At 36.7% G+C, this 22,284-nt stretch overlaps 1 protein-coding gene across 17 annotated transcripts in view; it reads left to right on the top strand.

The window, feature by feature from the left end:
• KDM6A (lysine demethylase 6A) overlaps window positions 1-22,284 on the top strand; it is a 168,431-nt gene that overhangs the window by 37,423 nt on the left and 108,724 nt on the right. For all 17 annotated transcript variants that reach the window (XR_005932914.1, XR_005932911.1, XR_003924182.2 and 14 more), the window contains exons 3-4: window positions 2,138-2,246; window positions 15,357-15,406. Coding sequence is in view for 8 of the 17 variants with exons in the window: in XM_030019667.2 (XP_029875527.1) it covers window positions 2,138-2,246; window positions 15,357-15,406 (159 nt within the window). In the remaining 9 variants the exon portion in view is untranslated. The remainder of the gene's footprint in view (window positions 1-2,137; window positions 2,247-15,356; window positions 15,407-22,284) is intronic.

The raw sequence follows: 22,284 nt of genomic DNA, 5'->3' as shown, positions 1-22,284 counted from the left end.
TAAAACATTTGCAGATTGGAATAGGCTCAGTGGATGAGCCTGAATATTGAGAATCGGTTCACACACGCATAGTTATTTTAGGAAGCTCACTTTGGACTTTTGTGCTTTGCTTCTGATTCCAGGGATCATATTCTTTAGATGGAGAGTTGGCAGACTCCAAGAGGTATTCATGGTGTGGTGGGAATAAAATTAAGTAAAAATTAAGTAGTAGCCTTGATTAACTGTCAACAGAATTCCAGTCCTTCCAGTGCAGTTTGCTAAGGCAAAAGTTGCAGAATGAATGAAAATTCTGCAGCAGTTCTTTGATGTAGAGGCAAATACACATCTCAATTTAATGTTCTCAGAATGTGGCCAAATAGCTACAGTTTGAAATACCTAATTTAAATGGTTTTATTAAATCATTTAATACCACACATACACCTAATAGATTTAATATAGGTGTTACACATTTTGCTGCAGTTTTGCAGCAGCATAGCTTTGGTTACATCCATTAGAACTTTATTTCTAAAAACGGCCATGAAACAAGGCTATTCTGTACTTGGAAGTAGGTGAAAGCGTATGAATACATCTCAGGCTTGCGATACAAACCAAGACCAGACCCACTCATCTGGTCACATACGTGACTTTGTGTCCATTGAGTACAGCAAGGCCTATCTTATTATGGCTTACCATTTAAGAAAATAATTTTAAAACTAGCATAGCAAGGTAAAAATGGCAAATTAAAATTCAGATTAGATCAGTAATTTGGATTCTCCACAGGTGTTTTTTTAGCTGTTTAACATTTCCTCATTTTATCGTTGGCATTTCTCATTTCGATGATTAATACAAGTGTACACGAAGTAAATCACAAATATGGGCAAGACTACTAATTTAGTATTTGGATCGATCTTTTTTCCCCTTTTGAATTTCCAGTTTTAATAAAATAACTTAACAAAGCTCGTAATTTCAGATTAAGTATTGCGGTAACGAAGCTTGTAATTTCAGGTTAAGGTCTTTGATTACTGTAATATATTAAAATTAAGCACTTGATAATTGCAACCAAATTTGAAAAATAGTCAAACCATGATTTTGGTGAAAGTCATGGATTAACCAGCTGGAATTAGAATTCGTTGGAAATCTGTCAACCTTTTGAGAACTGTAAATTCTACTGCTGGTGCAAAGGAGCTTCCCTCCCATTTAAGTTTATTCAGCTACTTCATTTTAATGGCTAGTATGTTCAGAATCAAGAAACTGGGAGTTCAAAAAGTTGGAAACCTATTTATTCATTCATTCATTCATTCCCAAAGTGTAAATAGGGTCATGAGGTAAGAATATAAGACATTAAAGATCACGACCACTGCGATGAATAGAAGGTATCAGTTCAGTTTATTAAAAATATGTGTTTGCAGCACAGAACATACTTTGATCGTGTGTGCTGCTTAAAAACTTCTAGGGCAACTTTTCTTAAAGTAAATGTCTCTTCTAATTGGATTCATATTCCTAACTTTAGCTTTACTTAGTCTACAGTAACTGTGTAGAAAGCAGAAGGTAGTAAACTGCATTTTATGACATGAAAGAGGTAAGTGAAAAGAATCAGATCTTGGGAAATATATGCTAAGGTATTAAATTGCCTAAGCAAGCATGCTGAGGTAGCATATTCGTCACTTTAGCAAAAACTAGTGAAACAACTGGGAGAATGAAATGTGAATCCTTTAGGAAAAGAAAACACAGAATGAACATAAAATCAGAGAGGTTTTTTTCTTGCCGATTGGAAAGAATAAATAAAATCAATCTTTTTGCATTTCTCTTTTTTTTTTTTTTTTTTTTAAGTTAAAAATTGTCATGTATGTTAGAGGTTTGTTTTGTATTGGGGAAATCGAATGTTTCTGGAGTCAACAAATAAACCAGAGAAAACTTTTATCGTTCATTTGCTATCAATTTGCATTAGAATCCGTGTACTTCCAAATCTGTTCCGTCTCAAATATTACATTTCTTCTTTGAAAAGTAATGCTGACTACAAGTTACTGAGAGTGTTCATAGACTTCTTACCTTGCAGAGTAACAAGAAACTTTGTTATTTCTCAGAAAGTGTACAGAAAATGTAATACTTGCCTTAGTTAAATACAGAATTTTGAAAACCTTGTATTTCTTTTCCCCAGGCTGTTCGCTGCTATGAATCGCTAATTTTGAAAGCTGAAGGAAAGGTCGAGTCTGATTTCTTTTGTCAGTTAGGTCACTTCAACCTCTTATTGGAAGATTATCCAAAAGGTAAGGTTTTTCAGTACTTCTGATAAATGTCATTGGGGGATTGTCATTTGATGTAGGTGACACAACAGAATGAAAAACATTTGGATAACTCACTGTTTCCTCCGTTTGTACTATATTTCAAAGCCCTTAACAGAGTAAGACTGATGATGTCTTTACAAAAACAATTGTATTCTAACTTCTCATTCTTTCGTTCTTTTTTTTTTTTTTTTTATGAGTATGAAGTTTATTTGCTTTATACAGTAGTACCACACTGCCTACTTCATTATTCTGGTTCATTATTACATGACTGTACAAACAGTTCAAGCCATGCCTCTGAAGGTTTCCTATGGGGGGTGGGAGACATAGTTGCAGAGCCTGAAAGCCTGTCTTAGTGCTTTCATGTATGTCCACAATCTCAACAGGTAAGGCTAGGCTGAAAGTGTTAATTGAACAGCAAAATTGCTGCACTTAATGTGTGTGTTTGGGGGGTGTCTGTTTTTGGGGTTTTTTTTAGCTCTCTGCTTCATCAATCTTTGAAATTACTTAAATGTTTTTTGCCATCATTGCAGCCAGTGAACACAGAACCTTATGTACTCTTGTGCTTTGTTGCTTGTGGGTCAGTAGAGTGCTTTTTTGGTTGTGATGTGGATTCTGAAAGATACTCTGCTGCGTTGCTGAACTAGATGTAGGGCTAAATATTCAGCTTGTCCTGTTTCTGCTTCATGTCGTGCTGGGTGTCAGGCACAGTGTCTGATAGCTGCCTCCCTTCCAGTGATTATGGGAGTTATGGAAGAGTAGAGAGCTGTTTTGGATCTTAATCCACCTAGCTAATTAGAACAGGTCAGAATATTTAATTTTTTCCATGGGATGTCTTTTTTCATTGTTGTTGGTTTTTAGTTTTAATAAGACTGCAGTTCTGTTTGACTTTGTGTAAGGAAACAAACACCACCCCCACTGTGAAAATGTCTACTCCCACCCCACCCCTTTTTCCAAACACACAAAAATACTGTTTTACAATTACCTTGGGATGTAGAAATAGGGAAATGAATTATAACTGATAGTAGTTCAAAAGCACTGCTTAGTGATTCAGGCTAGCTGTGGACCGTTTCATAAGAGTGTGTCTATGTGTCCACTTGTTCACTATGTCTAATATAAAACAGTGTCAGTTAGGGTTCTTGGAAACCTACCTCACCTTCATTTTTTAGGTGACAAATGTTTAGATTTGATATTACTAGGGAGGAATCTGCAGCTACCTAAATTCAGTGTGTAAATTCAGAAGGCTTTGAGTGGTAGAGGCATCTGTCTCTTTCTGTTGAATATATGGGGAGTTTAGGGACCTTAGTACCCACAACTTGTACCAACATCTTAGGAACCTACGACTTGTACCTACATCTGGTGTAACATAACCTCTGGTGTTTCCAGTTCCAGAGGCATGGGAAAACCTGAAGGGAATGTGGCAATATGCTGGCTAAAGAATTTCCTGAAGAACTGTCTGATACCATGTTTTTATTTTACTTTTATTTTATTTTTTAAAGAAAATTCAACCACCCCCTCTGCAAACAACTTAGTATTGTTTCTGATTAGCCTAATGCAGCTTGGTATGATGTAAGTGCAGTATGGCTTATTGGATATATTTTACTTAGCAAAGACAGCACAGGATTGTGGGCTGAACAGTATTAACTCTACTGTTGTGTTGATAACAGTTAAGAACTACAGGACTATATGTTGCTATGGATCAGAGGCGAGGTTTACTGATCGGGGGTCTGCTTTGTACTGTGTATATAGTTTTAAGAACAAGCATAAAAAATACAAATGATGGTTGAAAATACCAGTTCTCCAGAACTGTAAACAAGCATGAGCAGAACTGTGTGGGAAGAAACATTTAGGCATTAAAAACCTGAATTAAAATACTTAGTATTTTCTTAGATGCCTGTTTAAAGTCACACCTCAAATCATGAAAGAAGTCTCAAGAAGTGAAAAAACTTTATTAGTAACGAAGTATAAAAAAAAAATAAGGTGTATCTGTATTTTCAAAGAAATGGGATAGTAGTGAAAATAATACTGGAGGAATTTTAATTGATAGGAAGAGGGAAGCTAAAGGGTTTTTTTATTAAGTGAGGGACACATGTTCTTGTTCACAACAGTTGTTGAACTCCAGTACTAAAGACTGTAAAGGTATTATGCACGATGCAAAAAGGCATAAGTGATCTGCAATTAACAATCTACTGTTACTTGAAAGAAGTAGAATGCTGGTGTGGTGCATTGCATTATAAATTTAAAGTAAAAATAAATTTTACACCATTCTGTAAATTCTGTTACTTTTAATTATCATACATTCTAATTGCAATTATAGTTAAATTTTAAATGCTTGGGAACTGAAAAGCAAAGGAAATTCAGAAATGTTTTGATCTCACTAATGTATATTTTATCCAATTTTTAAGTCCTGAAGTTCCAGAAGTGTAAAATGCTGAAGCAGGATGATCTTCAGAACTATAAATCTGCGTAGTCTGAAGTTAGTCTTGGACAAAGTTGTGGAGAAGTTGATGTATTTAATAAATAGGATATAATTAATAAAATATCACAAGATAGCAGCATGACTAATGCTGCACAACTTTTTTTTACTTGGAAGCCTATTATTTATTTAGTTAAATATCTTTAATAAATGCGTACACCTTTGTATATAATGTAGAAAGGTGTGTCTATTAAAGGCAAATGTTACAATGTTCTTTGTTTAAAAATGCTTGCAGTATAGTTTGTGTGAAGCAGAACAAAATTGTTAGTTGATTGCAGAAGTATGATCAGTGATCAAGATGAAGCAATTTTTGGTTGATAGAGACCTGTTAGGTTTCATCTGGTTTGATCTGTCTCATTTTTTCACAAATACGCTGACTAACATGGATCATTCAGCTGGGTGTATTCATTGCGTGTGAGTATTTTCATGTAGCTAATGCTGCCTTATAAATGCAGTAAAAAAGACTGTAGGTAATTTCTTTATAAGAATTATGACTCATATGCCAGAAAAGAGGGACCTTGAGAAAGATTCATGGCAGGCTACTGCATGTCATTATTGGAACTAACCAGGAAAATACTTCCTTGCTGCCTGTACACAGGGAATATCAGTTAGAGGCAGGCTACCTTTGAATGTGGAGTAAGTTGATGGCTGATGCCTTGCTGAAGTCTAAATATTTATATTTTTAAATGAAACCTGTTAAATGTTGTAGTAATTTCTCTTGAAGTACATTGTTTTCTGTCCCTTGTAGCCACTGAAGTCCAGATTTAATATGCTTTTTTTCATAAAAATGAAGTACTTGTCTCTAGCAGAAGTTGTGAGTTTACATCAGAGATTACTGGATGAGGTTCGTTCTTCTCTGTATTGTATCTGAGGTTAGACTAGAGTATCACAATGTTTTTTCCTAGCCTTTAAAATATTCTAAGCTGGTCTGCAGCTAGTAGTTTTCCCAAAATGCAGTATGTTCGAATTGCTGTTGTTAGCTAAAGGGTTTTCTCTGAAGCCATGAAATTGAGTTGTCTTGTTAATTGCACTCTGCTACTGTTAGGAGAAGGTCCTAGGCGAGATATCAGCCTTTTTGCAGATTTTGAGCCACTGACTTGTATTCAGATGATTATAACCAGGGCAGATTGATTCAGCTTAGCAAGCATGTTCAAGGTGGTTTCTGTGCCCAGCTTTCATTGTCTTGATCATTACTGGTCAGAATTTGGATTCAGGATTTCCCAAAATGAGAACATTGGCTCCTCCCAGTCAAAACTATTCTGTTTCCTCAGTAGCATTTTCTTAACGCTAATCTGATCTCTTCCTCCTTTTATTTATTTATTTTTTTTTTAAATGAGGCAGCTATTCCCCAGCTGTTTCATTGTTTCAGAGGTTTCCAAGCGCGTTGTTCCCTGGGCGTGTCTTTAGTGGCACCCCCCCGCCTGCTTGTTGCTGCTCTCTGCTTTGTGCTGGCACAGCTGAACGTGCAGCTGTGTGGGGAACTGATCCAACTGAAAAATAACCTAGCAGAAAAAAGTGATGCAACTGCCCCAGAATGTGAAACCTCAGCCTCGGGTTTTGCCAGAGGAGGTTGATGGTTGTCATGTAGGCTTTTGGATGCTGGCAGCATTGTGAGTCCAGCTAGGGCTCCATGGTATACACCTGTGAACTTTGTTTGCTGCTGCATTCCTTGGGAGGGCCAGGACTTTACTGCTGGTCTTGGAGGTAATTTAATTTTTGTTTTTTCCATGACTCTGGTTTCCATAAAGAGTACAGAGTGTAGATAGTGATGTTTAAGGTTTGGGTTCTAGTTGAATGCTGTTTAATGAGCTCATGGACTCTGACATCATCTGTATTTTCCTTAGGGATCTTTATATCTATTTTGTAGAAGGGTCATGTGTATTGGCTGTGTTCCAGCCTATGACTTGGAGGACAGCTAACAGTTGCACAAGTGGAGACATACTTTTATCATTTGCCTCCTTGAATTTCTGTTCTCTAAGCAAAATTCCTGGAAGTAGAAGTAGATAATGCAGTTAATGAATGATTTGGGAAAAACATGCAATTATTCACATCACAGATACTAAAGCACAGTAAATACTGCACTAAAATAATCCTTATTGCTGTACTCAAGTGGTGATCACATTTTTTTTATGTACTATGTCAGAACAGTTTTAAAAATACTTATTTTGTTTGCAGATAGTGACTGCATTGTTGAAAGCACTAATATAAAAATATTGGAAGTAATTGTAAGGTAGTGTTAATTAGTCCAAGGGCATTTTTTAGCAATTGTTAGGCTAAAATTTAAAACAAAACTGAAAAAAACCCCAGAATGTTTATTGAGGTGCTCATTTATTAAGATATAGCCTAAAACCAAAATTTAAACACTTTTTTATTGTTCTTGTGTAAAGTTGTTTGGTTGTGAGAACAACTCCCAAATTCAACAATGTACATGTGTTCCTTTGTACTTACAATGCCAGATCTGTAGAGAATTACTCTGTAGTGGTTAATGTCTTAGTCTTTTAGGACTTTGAAGGAAAGTATTGTCATTCGGAAGCATTTCAACGTGCTGTGTTCTGAGGTACAGAGTAGTAGGAGTCATCTTATGAAATGTAAGAGAGAACTTCCTGGCATGGACCTGGTTGTGCTGGTTGCTGCAGGGTTGCTGCTGGGCTGCCTTTTACTGATGAGTCCTGAAGAACTAGAGTGTATTTTAAGTAGCATAACAATCTGAGCGAGTTGACGAAGAGATGACTGTTTCAAATAAGTGTGACTTTTAGGTTTAAAGTTTTTTATTTTGCTGTTTGTAATTGTTAATAATTGGCAGAAATTGGGTTCCTTCTATTTAGAGCTGTTTATTTCATCTTCAGGGTGCTGTTGTTAAATTTCAGGTGTTTTAATTTCAGGCAGTTCAAACCATTAGTTGAAATTCCTATAGAAAGCAGTAAGAATGTTATCTTAAGCTTAGAACATTAAAATATTCTTCATAAATAGTGTGTGTGTGGGGCGGGGGTTAGCAGTAGAAGATTGTTATTATAGAATATAGATGGACCATGTTTTTTGACTGTCTGAAAACTTTCATTTTGGGCAGTGTTCTAAATAAACACTTCATTGTTAAAAGTAATTTTGTGGAATATGCTCTTTGAAGGATTTTTGAGCTTCGTGTGATTCCATTGTGTTCCTTCACTGATATTCTCAATATTTTAAGACCTTTCATAGAGTTCATTATCTAACATTCTGTAACAATAAATTCTTTGTCAAACTCGTGTATGTCTTACACATTTAATACTTCCTAGTCTCCTGTGCAACTCATAGTTAGACATGACCATGGGACAGTGGGCTTCTCACCACCTTGCTGCTGCATTGTGTTTCCAGATGAGGATGTGTAGTTGCTAATGAAATTACTTAGAGGACTATTTGGTGATGTTTCTTTCTCAAATATATGATTGAGTTGCCTTTGTGTGTCTGCCTTCATTCTGTGTTAAAAGGAAGATGTGCCTTAGGCTTCTTTGATTGACTCTTTGGTAGTTTCAGCACAAATCTCTGGAGGAAATGGAGATAAACCTCTTTCCAGAGGCCTTGGAACAAAAGACCTGAGCTGCATTTTGCAGCTCTAGCTTCCACGACTTTTTTTTTTTTTTTTTGGTCATTATAGAATCATAGAATAATTTAGGTTGGAAAAGACCTTTAAGATGATCAAGTCCAATGGTAAATCTAACACTGCCAAGTCCACCACTAAACCATGTCCCCAAGCGCCACATCTACACATCTCATAAATACCTCCAGGGATGGTGACTCAACCACTTCCCTGGGCAGCCTGTTCTAGTGCTTCACAACCCTTTCAGTGAATAAATTTTTACTAATATCCAACCTAAACCTCCCCTGGCACAACTTGAGGCCATTTCGTCTCGTCCTGTCTCCAGCCACCTGACAGAAGAGACCAGCACCCACCTCACTACAACCCCCTTTCAGGTAGTTGTAGAGAGCGATAAGGTCTCCCCTCAGCCTCCTTTTCTCCAGGCTAAACCGCCCCAGTTCCCTCAGCCGCTCCCCATAAGACTTGTGCTCCAGGCCCCTCACCAGCTCTGTTGCCCTTCTCTGGACACGCTCCAGCCCCTCAATGTCTTTCCTGTAGCGAGGGGCCCAAAACTGAACACGGCACTCGAGGTGCGGCCTCACCAGTGCCGAGTACAGGGGAACGATCACCTCCCTGCTCCTGCTGGCCACACTATTTCTGATACAGGCCAGGATGCCGTTGGCCTTCTTGGCCACCTGGGCACACTGCTGGCTCATATTCAGTCAGCTGCTGACCAGCACCCCCAGGTCCTTTTTCCACGAGGCGGCTTTCCAGCCACTCTTCCCCAAGCCTGTAGCGCTGCATGGGGTTGTTGTGACCCAAGTGCAGGACCCAGCACTTGGCCTTGTTGAACCTCATACAGTTGGCCTCAGCCCATCGATCAGCCTCCTCTGTAGAGCCTTCCTACCCTTGAGCAGATCGACCCTGCCTCCCAACTTGGTGTCGTCTGCAAACTTACTGAGGGTGCACTCGATCCCCTCATCCAGATCATTGATAAAGATGTTAAACAACTGGCCACAATACTGAGCCCTGGGGAATACCACTTGTGACTGGCCACCAACTGGATTTAACTCCATTCACCACAACTCTTTGGGTTCAGCCATCCAGCAAGTTTTTTTACCCAGCAAAGAGTCAATTCCATTGACACAACCTTGGAATTTTCTTACCTTTTTATGTCTCTAATTTTACAGCCCAGCAGTGTTCATCTTGCTAGGTTAGAACACTGTTGTGGATAAAACCTGCGCTGTTTCCATAACCTGCATGTGTCTCCTAGGTGTTTAATGAAGATTTATTTTTCCTGGAAGCATTGCAAGATTTAAAGCAATGCATGTGCCCTTTCCTTTCTTCCCTTGTGCAGTTCTTCAGCTAATTTTCTGTCTTACTATTTGTTTTCATATCAGATAAGCACTAAGAAATGTTAGTGCTTGTTTAAAAATTAACATTAAAAAAAGAAATTTCTATTAAGAAAACAAGTATTGATTTACACAGAAGAATATAGACCTTTGAGTTCTTTTAAAGTTCTCTTTTCAGGGGTATGTCATCAAATTAGTGCTTGCCCTTAACTTATTAAAGTTCAGCAAGGCAAAAATCTGTGTTACTCACATTTAGCCTTGCAAGGTGCCACTAGATGGTGTCAGTATCTAGTTCACTTTTTCCTTACTCAAGCACTAAAATACTCAAACTGCTCCATGTTTGCATTACTTCCAAAGGCCTCTTAAATTTCCAAGTATCATAAAGTAGGTTTGTTAGAGCAGATCATAAAAGCTATCCTTCTGTGACTGAGTGATTTGTGATTAGATGTGCTAAAAATTGCAGGTAGGTGGATGTCATTCAGTCTAGACATTTTGCTCCCCATTTTCACCTTACTTGTTTGTTTAGGTTATGTATTTAGACTCTGGTTATGAAGAGAGGTTGTCTGTTGTATTACTGAAACGCATTTTATAAAGTTTTACCATTTTCTTATGAAATTAAGTAGATTAAAAAAAATAACAATCTGAAACCATGTACATGGTAATTACATAACATCTATTTTGTATTCTCTATGTGAAGTCAAGAAATCTTAAACAGGGGCAGATAAGAAACCAGTATCATTCCTGTCATGATTCTGAGATGTCCCTTGACCCTAGTCATAGTACTAGAGAAAGGCAGACTCTTAGGGGGCAAATAATAAAGGCTGTCAGTGTTAAAAGTAGCTGTAGATATTGCAGAATGAGTAGTTCTGGGTGGCTGTAAAAACCTGTAAGAGGAGAAAACTGGTAGACTGTAAGCGAATGAACTCGTGCGAGGGTCAGCTGTGCACTAGGTGGCAGAGGCTTAAAGACAGATTCTGAAGCAAGCCTGAGCTGAGCAGGTTTCTTACTGTCCAGTAGTTTTAATTCTTTGGGTGGAAAGATGGTGGGGTTTTTTTCAGAGCTATTTTAGGTAAACATTCTTTTATTCTCATCAAGCAATATAGTTGATGGTGATTGATCTGAAAAGCTACATACACCTTTGGGGCATACATGCCCCCCCATCCCGCACCCCCCCTCTTCAGGGTTGGATAGTAAATGCTGTGTCTGCCACTCAGTAGGTTGTAGGGTTTTCAAGAGTCTGATCATAAGGATTACCTGTTAGGCAAATGATGTGAATGCCCAGGTTTTGGAGAGAGATGCTAAAAGGAAGAGTGTAAACTAATACAATAAGTAACAAAATACTGGGCAGAAGGATGGGGATAAGTAACCGTGAGCGCCTTTTTTAGGAATGTCACTTGTCCAATACTGGTTTAGATGTCTGAATGCGGTCTCTCAGCCTTGTGCTTTTAAGAGAGTTTTCTGTGGTTGACTAGATCATTTTACGAATATAGTTGAGAGTGAAGCAAGAAACATTGTTCTACTTTTTACACTCAGTCCTGTTCTTTCGAGTCTGGACATGCATTTTCTAGATGCTCAAGAGTGTTTTGCATGCTGAAAAAAAGTTTCTATATATTTGACCTCCAAGAATTCCATATGTTTAAGAATTTCAGTGGCAAACTTCTAGATTGGAAAAGCTCAATAGTAAGTTCCTAATCGGAAGATTGTCTGCAGAATTCTGCTGTGTGTGAGTGATTTCAAAGCACTCATTTCATTACGTTTAACTGAAAGGGGGTAATTCACTTGTATCTGTAAAAATGAGAGTTGACCTTATGTTAAAAGAGGGGCAGCAGTTCACAGAAATTTTTTTCTGACAAAAATTGTCTCACGTAGGAATGACCATGAAAGTAAAGGTGCAAATGACATTGCAGCCTTTGGTGTTGTGGGTTTTTTTGTTTCTGGTTTTGTTTTTGGGGGGTTGCTTTTGTTGTTGGTTTTTTTTTGTTTGTTTGTTTTTTAATACTACTGAAGTGATGTATGGCCCAAGTGACTTTCTTTTCACTTTTTAATAAACCAGAGAATATCATCATATAGTTAGAATCATGGCACTGATGAAGCATAACCTATGTTTCAGTTAGGGGCTTGTGTAAAATTTTTGTTGCTCAGCAGATTCACTTGCTTTTTTTGTTTCTTCTTAGTCTAGAATGAAGTTTGTAATTTGAGGGATTTGCACTCATTTCCTATAGTTACAAACTTAATTTAAGGGAGAAGTTGCTTCTAGTTCCATGATATACTTTTTAGACAAGATATTCTTTCTATACCATAGAACTCAGGATGAAAGTCTGCTCACTAGTGACTTGCTCTGGGAGTAGAAAGTATGGTAGGGCTCAAATTTATGGTTCATGTTCTACTGCTTTAAAACTAGTAGGTTGGTTAAGGTTTTCCAAAATCTTGCTTTCATAATTTGATTTCTAGCCTCTTCTTATATGCAAAATTCTTGTTAGGGATATGCTTGATTAGGGATGTTTCATGTGGGCTCTGTCAAAAAAATGCTCTCTTGAATGCCTTTTTTCTGTTTTTCTGCCTGTTCCTTCAGTCCTTTTCAGCAGAGCTTGAGTGTTGTGGAGCAGATGTTTAATCAGATGTAAAGGGGGCTGAAATAAACTTTCATAGGTAACTAACTGTAAGTTGAGCACTTGTTAAATACTGAAATTGTACATCAGTAACAGTTTCTAGTTGTCTAACTTTCATGAGGAGGAAAGGGATCCCTCCATGATTCATTATTATGCATTTTCAGCACAACACTGAGAATTTTAGCATTTTATCTTCAAGACATTAAGTAGAAGCAGAATATTGTAACCCTAGAAGGAAAGGCTGGATCCCTAGAAGAGGTTGCTGAACCCAGAAGTAGGATTGGGCTCTTCAGACACTTAAGAAGAGGACTGTAGTGTCATCTTTGTTCCTCTGGAAGAGTAATGTGACCTTCCTTAGAATGAAGGCCTTATCCTCTTAGCATGTAAAGATGAAATATGCTTCAGCAGTCCATGCTTTCCACATACTTGTTTTTAATTGTAACATGAGCCTGGCACATTAAAGCAGTCATTTCAACTGTTGCTATGGGAAGTTGCTAAACTTTATTGAAGAATGGAAGAGTTAGAAAAGACAATGATTTGCAAACATCAGCACTCTAAGGAAAACTGGTAGAATATCATAGGGCAAAGTCTCCTTTCTTTAATGTAAGAACTTTTCCCCGTGTTAAATGGAGGTGCTAGAATTTCTCTGAACAAGTTTCTTTATGAGCAGTGACATTAGTGGAGCCTAGTTTCCTGTGCCTCCCAATCTTCCTCCTCCCTTGACATGGGACTTTATTGGGTCTGAATAACTGAATAACTTCAGATGTCTCCTCTCTTTTTTTCCAGTGCTGCTCACCCCTGTTCCGTTGTCTCTGGCTGGGGAACAGGGCTGCGCATGCTCCGACTAGCTAGAGTTAGGAGCAAGGAGAAAGGCTTGAGCTGTATGCCTTTTTGCTTTACCTGCGTAAAGAATTTTTTGGTCACTGAATAGCAGTAAGGCTGCTTCCCCCCTCTTTTTCTTTTCTTTCCTTTTTAAGTCTTCTGTTGCTTCTCTGTTTTTGTATTTTTTTAAACTGTTGACATTTTATAAACTTATTAGCAGTATCTTAGCTGGAAATGTGTATTTCACCTCTCTTGTTTAATGGAATGCTCATGTGGGAACTCCTATATTTTTTTAACAGCTACACTGAAAAAGTTCTTCCTTTTATTTTCCCAGTATAAATCCTTAGCATTGAATATTTAATGTTCTTTTCATCTTTTTATTTTATCCATATCCCCTGTATAATTGACTGCAATAGTTACTTTTTTAAAAAACTTATAGATTACAAGAAGTTCTCATTTTCCTAAGTCTTGCATAATATGGTGCTGTTGACTTAAGTATTTGAAATATGCTTTAACCTTTAAAATTGGGATAGGTACTGCTTGAGTTTAAAAAAAAATATTAAAATTTCCTTTTATTTAAGTGTGGTGCATTACAAAACTGTTTTATAGTGTGCGTGTGTGTTTTCCTATTTGGGAAAGTGAAGTCATTCTCATGTTGAAAAGCTAATTACGCCTTGCTGTCAAAAAGTCATTAATGATACCTGGGAGAGGGTGAATCTAGAAGGAGTATTTGGGGTAGGAGGTTATTTTGTGTTACTGTGAACATCCTTTATAACATAATTACAGAATGTGACTGAAATGTGCTTAGTTTTAACATTCTTAAACTTACATTGTTAGACTGCAGTCATACACTTCAGTTTGTGCCAATTTTTTTTGGGGGGGGGGGGGTGGGGGAGGAATTGTTGTGAAAGACTTAGCCTGATTGACTGGATTTTTTTAAGTTATTTTATTCATCTAAGTTACATGTAAACATTTACACATGTTGCATGTTGATAGTGTAAGGATGATGAGTGTTCCCCTAGTTACTTTTTCTACTCTGGGCATCTAAATAAATCACAGTTTAGAGCACCAAAATTAGAAGCTGGCTTCACAAGCAGTTCCAGTGGTGAGGGGCACCTTATGGACATGATTCAGCATCAATCAGTTAGGCATTTAAAAATACAAGGTTGTGAGTCCTCATAGACAGATGAGTGCAAAGGTATATTCTTGAGAAGAGAAAGCTCTGTGTGCCTTGTCATGTGTATGTTGTTCTTATCTCCCTAAAACTTAAGGACTTTTGTGAAGTTATGGAAATGAATATGCAAGACAGGCATGGAAGGGCGATAAAATTTAGGGATATTGTTCATTCCATGGTACTTGCAGGAAATGAACCTGCACATAAAATATATATTGTCCTTACCGTCTTAATCTGTTTAGTGTTTGTAGTTTTTCAAAAAAGAGATTGAGGTTGTCTTCTTTTGCTGTTTGGAAAATACATATTGTGTGGAAACCATTCTTAAATCTTAAGAAGCAAACATTTGAAAAATAAAAATCTTGATGTTACTGCAGTGAATCATTATTTAAAATTCTTCTGTTTTGGATGTTGTCTAGTCCAACATTCTTACAAGAACTTAAAGCCTGTTTGCATTCTAGTCTGATGTCGCCTGTTAGCTGAAGGGTGAGATGAATCAGCCAGAATTTTTAGTGCGGAAGAGGGATGCAGGAACGGTGATTTGAGAAATTCGTTGCTAAGTAGAGCTAATACTCTACTGAACAGAGCTGTTCTTAGTGCTGTTTTCCAGGTTAGTCTTGGTCGTAGATGTTGAATAAAATGTAAGCTTTTTTTTCATTTGCTTTTGTTTCTCTAGTTGCTGGAAGAAAGGGCATGTGAAATTGATTTCTCTTTGTATGTCCCTCTGCACTAGTTCTTTAGAAATTACAGGACATCAGGGAGCATGGTAAATGAGCTACATGATTAAATTTTTAAATCTTACAACAGCTTTGTCCAGGATGAAAATCCCAAATTTTCAAATGTTTTCTTTGTTACAGGTTTTCTTTAAAATATTGCTTGATTTACATTTCGAAGATTAATAATAAATACACTTTCGGGTTGACATTTCATAAAACAAAATTAGAATCTTAAGGAATGTATTACCCACAACAGCGTACTTGTTGTGGCGGTGTTACTTTTATTAAACCATTTATCATTTTAATGTTGTGTATTCTGACTCTTAAGGTTTTCTATCTTTTTTTTTAAAGAAAATGCAACAAAACAAAGTGAACATTCATTTTTCTTTCCTACAGCATTATCTGCATACCAGAGGTACTACAGTTTACAATCTGACTACTGGAAGGTCTGTATATGCTGCTTTTTCTTTTTTTTTTTTTTACTGTATTGTTGTAAATGATTGAATTTCTAAACTAGATTAATTTCAATATAAGTTGTGAGTGTCTACCTGCAATTACTTTTTGGCATATTAATTGGGTCTTAATGGAAATGTTCACCTATATATACAATTTATTATAAATCTAAGTGGAAATAAATCTTGACACCATTTGTTGAAATGGCAGGTCAATTAATTTGACACATTTTAGATTTCTTTTTATTATTACCCATTACTTCAGTTTTTCTTATGTAAGCATAGATATTTGGATACGTATGAGTATTGAGAGAATTATAACCACTTGGAAGCTGCTGCGCAGGCGCTGGACTTGGAAAAATGTTCTCAGGTTGCTTTTTATTTCCACAGGTGCCAGATTGTTTAAAGTCCCTTTCAGTATTTTAGATAACATTCTTACGTAAGACAGGAGAAAATCCTGCTAGTATAGCTGTCTTATCTGTAAGTCTGTGTAGAGGTATCGGGATTTTAAAGGAATAAAATTAAAAAATTTCTTACAGTGATATTGTCAAAAATAATTAGCATTGTTATATTGTCACATGAAATAATATGAAGCTCGTGATTGAGACAGAAGTGCAAGAGAGAGCATAACACAGTAGACACTTGTGTGGTCTTAAGCAGCTCTTTTCCTTAAAAGTGTGCGTAAGTGCATATTTCAAATAGGGAGGACTTATTCTGGAAAGACATCAATAACATATATATACTGGCATTAGAGAAACAACATTTTCTGTGTTCTTTGCGTTTTATAGGGACTGTAAGCACATTCTGAGAAATGTTGTGACAACTTCTCTCATTTGGGGGGGGTGGAAAGGGAGAAAGGCAGGGTAAATAAAGGGTAGAGGAGTGAACTGAAATAAGTGTTTTCAGGCATACGGAAGGAGAGGTCCAATCAGAGGGTCCTAGGAAAATTGTTCATATTGTCTTGTAAAGTCCCTGCTCCAGTAGAAGTTGTACGAGTGCCATTTTTGCACCAAGCCATTTTGAAGTAGTTGTTTCAGAAGTAACCCCTGTAGTTTAAAAATTACAAAAATAAAAGCATTCATCTGTTCTTACTTCTTAGATGCTCTTGGAGAGTTAAAGATTGCTGTAAATGAGTGTTGAAATTGATCAATTAATTAAACATCTATTGTAATAGTTTCTTTTGTTTGTACTCTTCCCATGTTAAGCATTTCAGAATAGTTTGTGACTTGAATTATTTTTTTCTGGCTTTTGTTCTAATGGCTCATTATTAGAAGAAGTGATAGATGGATTAGTAAATTATTTTCCCTGCATTTTCAGAGAGTTAAGTGTGAAGTGTATATGGTTATATGTATCTCCATAGGCGTAGAGTGTTTCAGTGTGGCTCAGAATATTATCTGCAATTAAAATAAATGCAAACTCTGATTGTTTTGCAGTTCCATTTCAAGAGCATGGATGGCAGTAAAATGTGTGATCTGTGCTTGACTCATCAAAAGCAATTTCTGTTCGTATGCAGTGTGCTGATATTCTAACATACCTGTTTCTTGGGTATAACTCAAGAGTTTTACCATGCAGAGATTATTTCAAACAGTTCCAGTTGCAAGCATGAGAGCATTGTTCGGAGCTGACAAAAGAATATTTTGACTTCTACAAAGGGAAAAAAAAAAAACCAACCACAAAACCCCAGTAATTTTTCTTCAGGTTGGCCTCACCTGGGAAGGATACTATGCTACTTGATCTCATTATGAGCTTCCTTATAAATGTGTAGTCGAAAGAGGTTTTTTTCCATAATAATTTTGGAGATTTTCTTAATTTTTAAATGCATGAAAAAGAGCCTCAAAGAGTCCAAAACCATTGTTCAGTTAAAACTTTTTTGCTGAAACTGATAAAAATCACAGGTGAATCATATTTCATCTTACTAATGGGTGATGAAGCTAGTCTGGAGTTGGCAGTGGGAAGCTGCCTGGATTGGGTCTAGAGAAATGTCTTCCCCCCTCCCCCAAACTGAGAAGATTTCTTGTGTTGTCCTTAATGCCTTGTACCTGTAAGAAACCATTTAGCCAAGAAGAGTAAGTTTGTGGTGTATTTTTGGTCACCCTTATGCTGTTTTGTTATACTTTGTGATTAACTTTTTTTCAGAGATACAGATGACTGGAAGAAAAAAAAAAAAACCAGTCACATTTCCTTGTTGTTGTTTTTTTAAGAATCTCTCTCTCTCTCTCTCTCTCTCTCTTTTTTTTTTTTTTTTTTTTTTTAATTCTTAGAGCGTTAGATGTCATCAATTGAGTTGTCGGAATTTGTGATGGTAAAGAAAGGAAGAGGGAGAAGGGTGTGAAGAAAGGGTGGTATTTATGAGCTGTGAGGAGAGCTGTGTGAGAGAACTGAGAAATTGATGGAGAGTGCTGAATCACATGAAGGTTATTATATAAGGCAGGTTTGAAACCAGACAGGAACAGTCTTACAAACTTAGGCAGCATATCTGAAATTACTTACTGTGGTGCAGTGCAAATTTATGTGGTTGAAATAAGTGTCCTGTATGGTTTTTGTTTTATAAATAGAAAACTTCTAGAAGGATTGTGAGAGATTTTATGTTGCTTTGGGTATAGTTTGGCCTCCTTACGTAGTATTTTCAGTCTCTGCTACTTTGGGTTTTTACTGTTGCATGGGGTTGGTAATTGAGCATTGTTTTCATGCATTGTTCATTATATGATATTCATTCTACAATTAATCTTTTTTTTTTCCTGTCATGCAGAAAAGCGTTTTACGGTTGTTTTTTTTTTCCATAGATTTTTCTGATGGCCTGAATTTTTTACCAGGTGGTTTTCTGTCAGAATTTTGTGGATGGGTTGTTTTGTTGGTAATACAGTAAGCATTTCGTTGATCCTATGGAACAAAAAGAGAAAGAAAAAACACTTTAGAAAAGATATTCTGAGTATATGTTATAGTGACAGAAGTAAAGGTGAAAGGCTAGGAAGATGCTGTGTTTTGCCATTTACCAGACCAATGCTTCCTCCGTTCTGATGAGGTATTACTTCCTTTCAAAGAAGTAGTACATGTACAGATAGTTTTGAAAGAGCCACATATTCCTAAATAGATCACTTTTTGCAGTAATGTCTTTGGGTACCCAGAGATCAACATAAAATGTCCTGCAAAATTACTGAGTTTCTGCAATTTTTTTTCTACACAGGCACTATGGTACCTTAACTCTGCATTTAAAAAAAATTATTTGACTTGAAATCTTACGAAGTAAATTCCTTGGATAAAAGCTGAGATAACTTCATAGAGTTCTTGCATTCAAGTAGTTTTCCTCAATGTTTCTTCTTCTTATGTGCCTATGCTAAAATAAATCTCCCTTCTGTGCAATGTACCTCATTCTGATTTCTTTTTAAAACTCCCCTATGTCAACATGTTTGGGGAGGTGAGGACGACTGTGGGGGATGAATGGATAGGAAGGGCAGTTCAGGAGAGGGAGACAACAACTAGAACTGCAGTTTGTAGATTTTTGGTGTTGCTGAGAAAATAAAGATACCAAGTGTAAGCGTCTGCCACGGTTATCGGTTTTGACATATTCTGAGGAGGCAGGATTAGAAGCTCAGCAAGGAGTAAGATATTCCTGATCTTATCCAAACATGATGGCAGATATCTGGCACCTGGAAAAAGTTATTTTAATCATCTCATGTGGTTGTATTATAATGCAGTTGATCATACTGAACTCTTTTATATAATGTCTGGTTTCACGTAGGGCTGTCGTAACAGAAATTTCAGTATATGAGTGAATTGAGTCTGTGTAAGTGTAAAACATCTGGATCTGTTGCACTGACGTGGTTCCCAGGGCAGGGGAGACCTAGAAACCTTCTTCCACAGGTGTGGTGCTGCAAGAGGTTTCATTGCTCACTAGAGTGGTTCCTGGGAGGGTTTTACAGAAGAGCCTGTCCCGTACTTTGATTAGATCTCCTCTGCTTTGCATGATACTGCTACTGCAGCCCCTATGTGGTTTGATAAGCTTGATTAAAATATATTTGTTATCTTTTCAGGTAGGTGAGTGTTCACATATTGTCAGTCAGAAGTTGTGCGCATGTAGTTGTTGCAACACAGATGTTGAATAAAACTTTTTGGTACGGGTATATTAGGTAGCAGCAAGCTCCCATATGCTGATTCTCTGCGGTGTTTCCGTGAGCCATCTATTATTGACATCTCTGTGGTTGGGGAGTGAATACGTAGCTTTCTAGACAGGATTTTAGTCAAATCCAGGGTATTGTGGACAAGTTACAAGGAGCTTGAAGACAGCACTGCCGTTGTACCTTATCCTGAGTGTGTTAATTCATCAGAGAAGCATCCTGTCTGTCTTCAAGGATTTTTATAAAGGCTGTGTTTCATCGGAGTAACAGAGGGTACACAGTTACTTAAACATTTCTGCCTATATGTGAATAAGTTCAAGGATTGCCAGGGTACAGTATTTAGAAATGCACCTAAGTGAACCTTAAAATGATGGAAGTTACTGTGAAAACGAGTTACTCCTGTATCATGGAAGAGTATTTGCTGTGGACTAGGATGCTAGAACTTAGATTGAGGATGCCTTAAAGAGAAAAGAAACCTGAATTTATTCAGTTATACTTAGCCGTAGTATTCTTTATAGAGAAGTGCTTGGAGTGGATCAGTCGGAAAACCTGAATGTTCCTTGAAATGTTTGAGGAACACTTAATTACTGAGTTATATCCTCCAACATGAATTTGGAGATAGACTTCTTGTTAGCTGTTGACTTTGGCTGCAAAGTTGCCTAGAAAAACAGTAAATCTGTCAGGCACTCTTTCATCATTGTTAGGAAAATGGTCCTAATCACCTTTCTTTTTAATAAAGATTTCATTTATGTGGTCAGGGTGAAAACATCAAAGAGGTTTAGTAAACCTCAAGGAGGATTTTCAAAGACCTACTTCTGTGTTCCAGTGGATTTTAAGAATATCTGGGTACAAGTATGGTACAAACTTACAAATTTACAGTTGCAAGGCTCTACTGTAGAAGATTGAATGGTCTAGTTTAAAAAAAAAGGAAATTGAAAGAGGGGAAATAAATCCCATAGTTGTTCTGCAGCAAGGTGAGGTATTGGTCTAGTTCTGGCAAGCAGCTGTTTGGTACTCCCTGCCTGTGTTTACTGGACATTAGAACTACTGTCCGAGTTCAAACATTTACCTCAGACCATCTTCACATTTGTCTCTTAAAATAAACAATTCTTAGAAATATAATCTTGGCTATTTGTTTGCAAATAACAGAATTTTCTCTTGCTTTTCTCAGATGGTCTTTATAAAACTGAGGAGAATCGAAAACCATGCAGAGGTATTAAAAAAACCAAAACCCCTAAAATTCTCTTTAGAAAGCCCAGGAAAATGCAGCTCTGTGTGTGTGTGCTAGTCATGGAAGAAGGATGTGATCTTAGTCTATGCTGAGTTGTTGGTTTGTTACAGAAAGTGGTTTTATAATGTTCCTTGTTATGTAGACCTAAAGTGTAATTTACTACTATGTAATTTTTTACAATGCTGTTTTATAATTAAACCTAGGTAGAAATGTTACTAGGAGTATTCTAAACCTTATGGCTCAAACACTTTCAATTAGTAGTAAGGCTTTTTTTCCCAAAGAACTAAAGTAACAAAAGACCATGAGTGTTTGTTTTCAGATGTGACATGTTGCTTGCTTTAATATTTTTATACAGCTGCTTTTCATCTCTCTACCTTTTCTGTTTTCATAGGCCAAATGTCTTTTATGGTATGTTTTCTTAATGCTATAAAAGAGGAAAAAAAATTTTTCAAAAATCAATGCTTTAATTTTGCATGTTTTGCTGTCTCTTTTTCTCCAGACTGTAAGTCTGTTTCCCCCTTTTTAAATAGTTGGACAAAAAGCAATTACTAGACATATTGATAACAGCAAATAAGAGAACATTTTGCACCTTAGAGGATCTGTTACAAGACAATAATTTTCCACTTCATTGACTCACAACTGTTTTATTTTCTGCAGTAACCTCAAAATACCAAGTAATGTTTTTAGACAGAATTCATCAAAACTTCCATTATTTTTTTTTAATTAGATATAAATGCTTAGTTTAACTGAAACAATACAGTGGTATAGGATCAGTAGAAATTGCTGGAGCAGACACCTTCCTGAAATGAAAGTTGGAGAAGGCAGTGGGATGATTTGTGAACGCTGCTTTTTATTCAAGTCCTTAGTTTTTTGGAACTTTTTTTTTTTTTAAGAAAATGGATATCCCATATAAGGAGACAGATTTCCCCATAAGAATACTCAGAGAGCAAAATTTTAAAATGACACAAGAAGCCTTTAATATAAATTATTGCCACATAGCAACACAGGGCATGTACAGGAAAAGCAAAAAGACAGAAACAGTCCCTTTGATCAGAGGAGACTTAATCAGAGAAGCATTTAGAAGAAGACTTGATCAGGAAAGCCAAGTTTCAAAAAATCCTCAATGAAGGTGAAATTTGCTGAGATTAAGGGCATTATGGAAGGAATTGGGAGATACTGTAGGTGACCTAAAGATAGGTAAGGTGAAAACCTGCAGTTCAGAGTATATTTGCAAAATAAAATCAAAGTGATAGGGTAGGAATAGAACAAAGAGAAATTTCAGAGAAAATGGAGAATCAGAAAGTGAAAAATAAAAACAGAAATTGAATAAAGATTCAGTGGCTCTGGAAGGCATTGAGAAGGGAGATATTAATACCTTCTATGTGCTCTTCTGTCTGAAAATACAATGTTCATCAGTGCAGCACATGGGATTCTATACCACCCCTCACTTTTGACTAAAACAGTTTTTAGATTGCAATCCTTTCACTAGAAGGATTTTGACAAAGACATTCTAGTCATGTTCTGAG

The sequence above is a fragment of the Aquila chrysaetos genome, chromosome 7, assembly GCF_900496995.4.
Source record: "Aquila chrysaetos chrysaetos chromosome 7, bAquChr1.4, whole genome shotgun sequence".
Lineage (NCBI taxonomy): Eukaryota > Metazoa > Chordata > Aves > Accipitriformes > Accipitridae > Aquila > Aquila chrysaetos.
The sequence above is the reverse complement of the archived record's forward strand: the minus strand, read 5'-3'. Positions and strand labels throughout refer to the sequence as shown.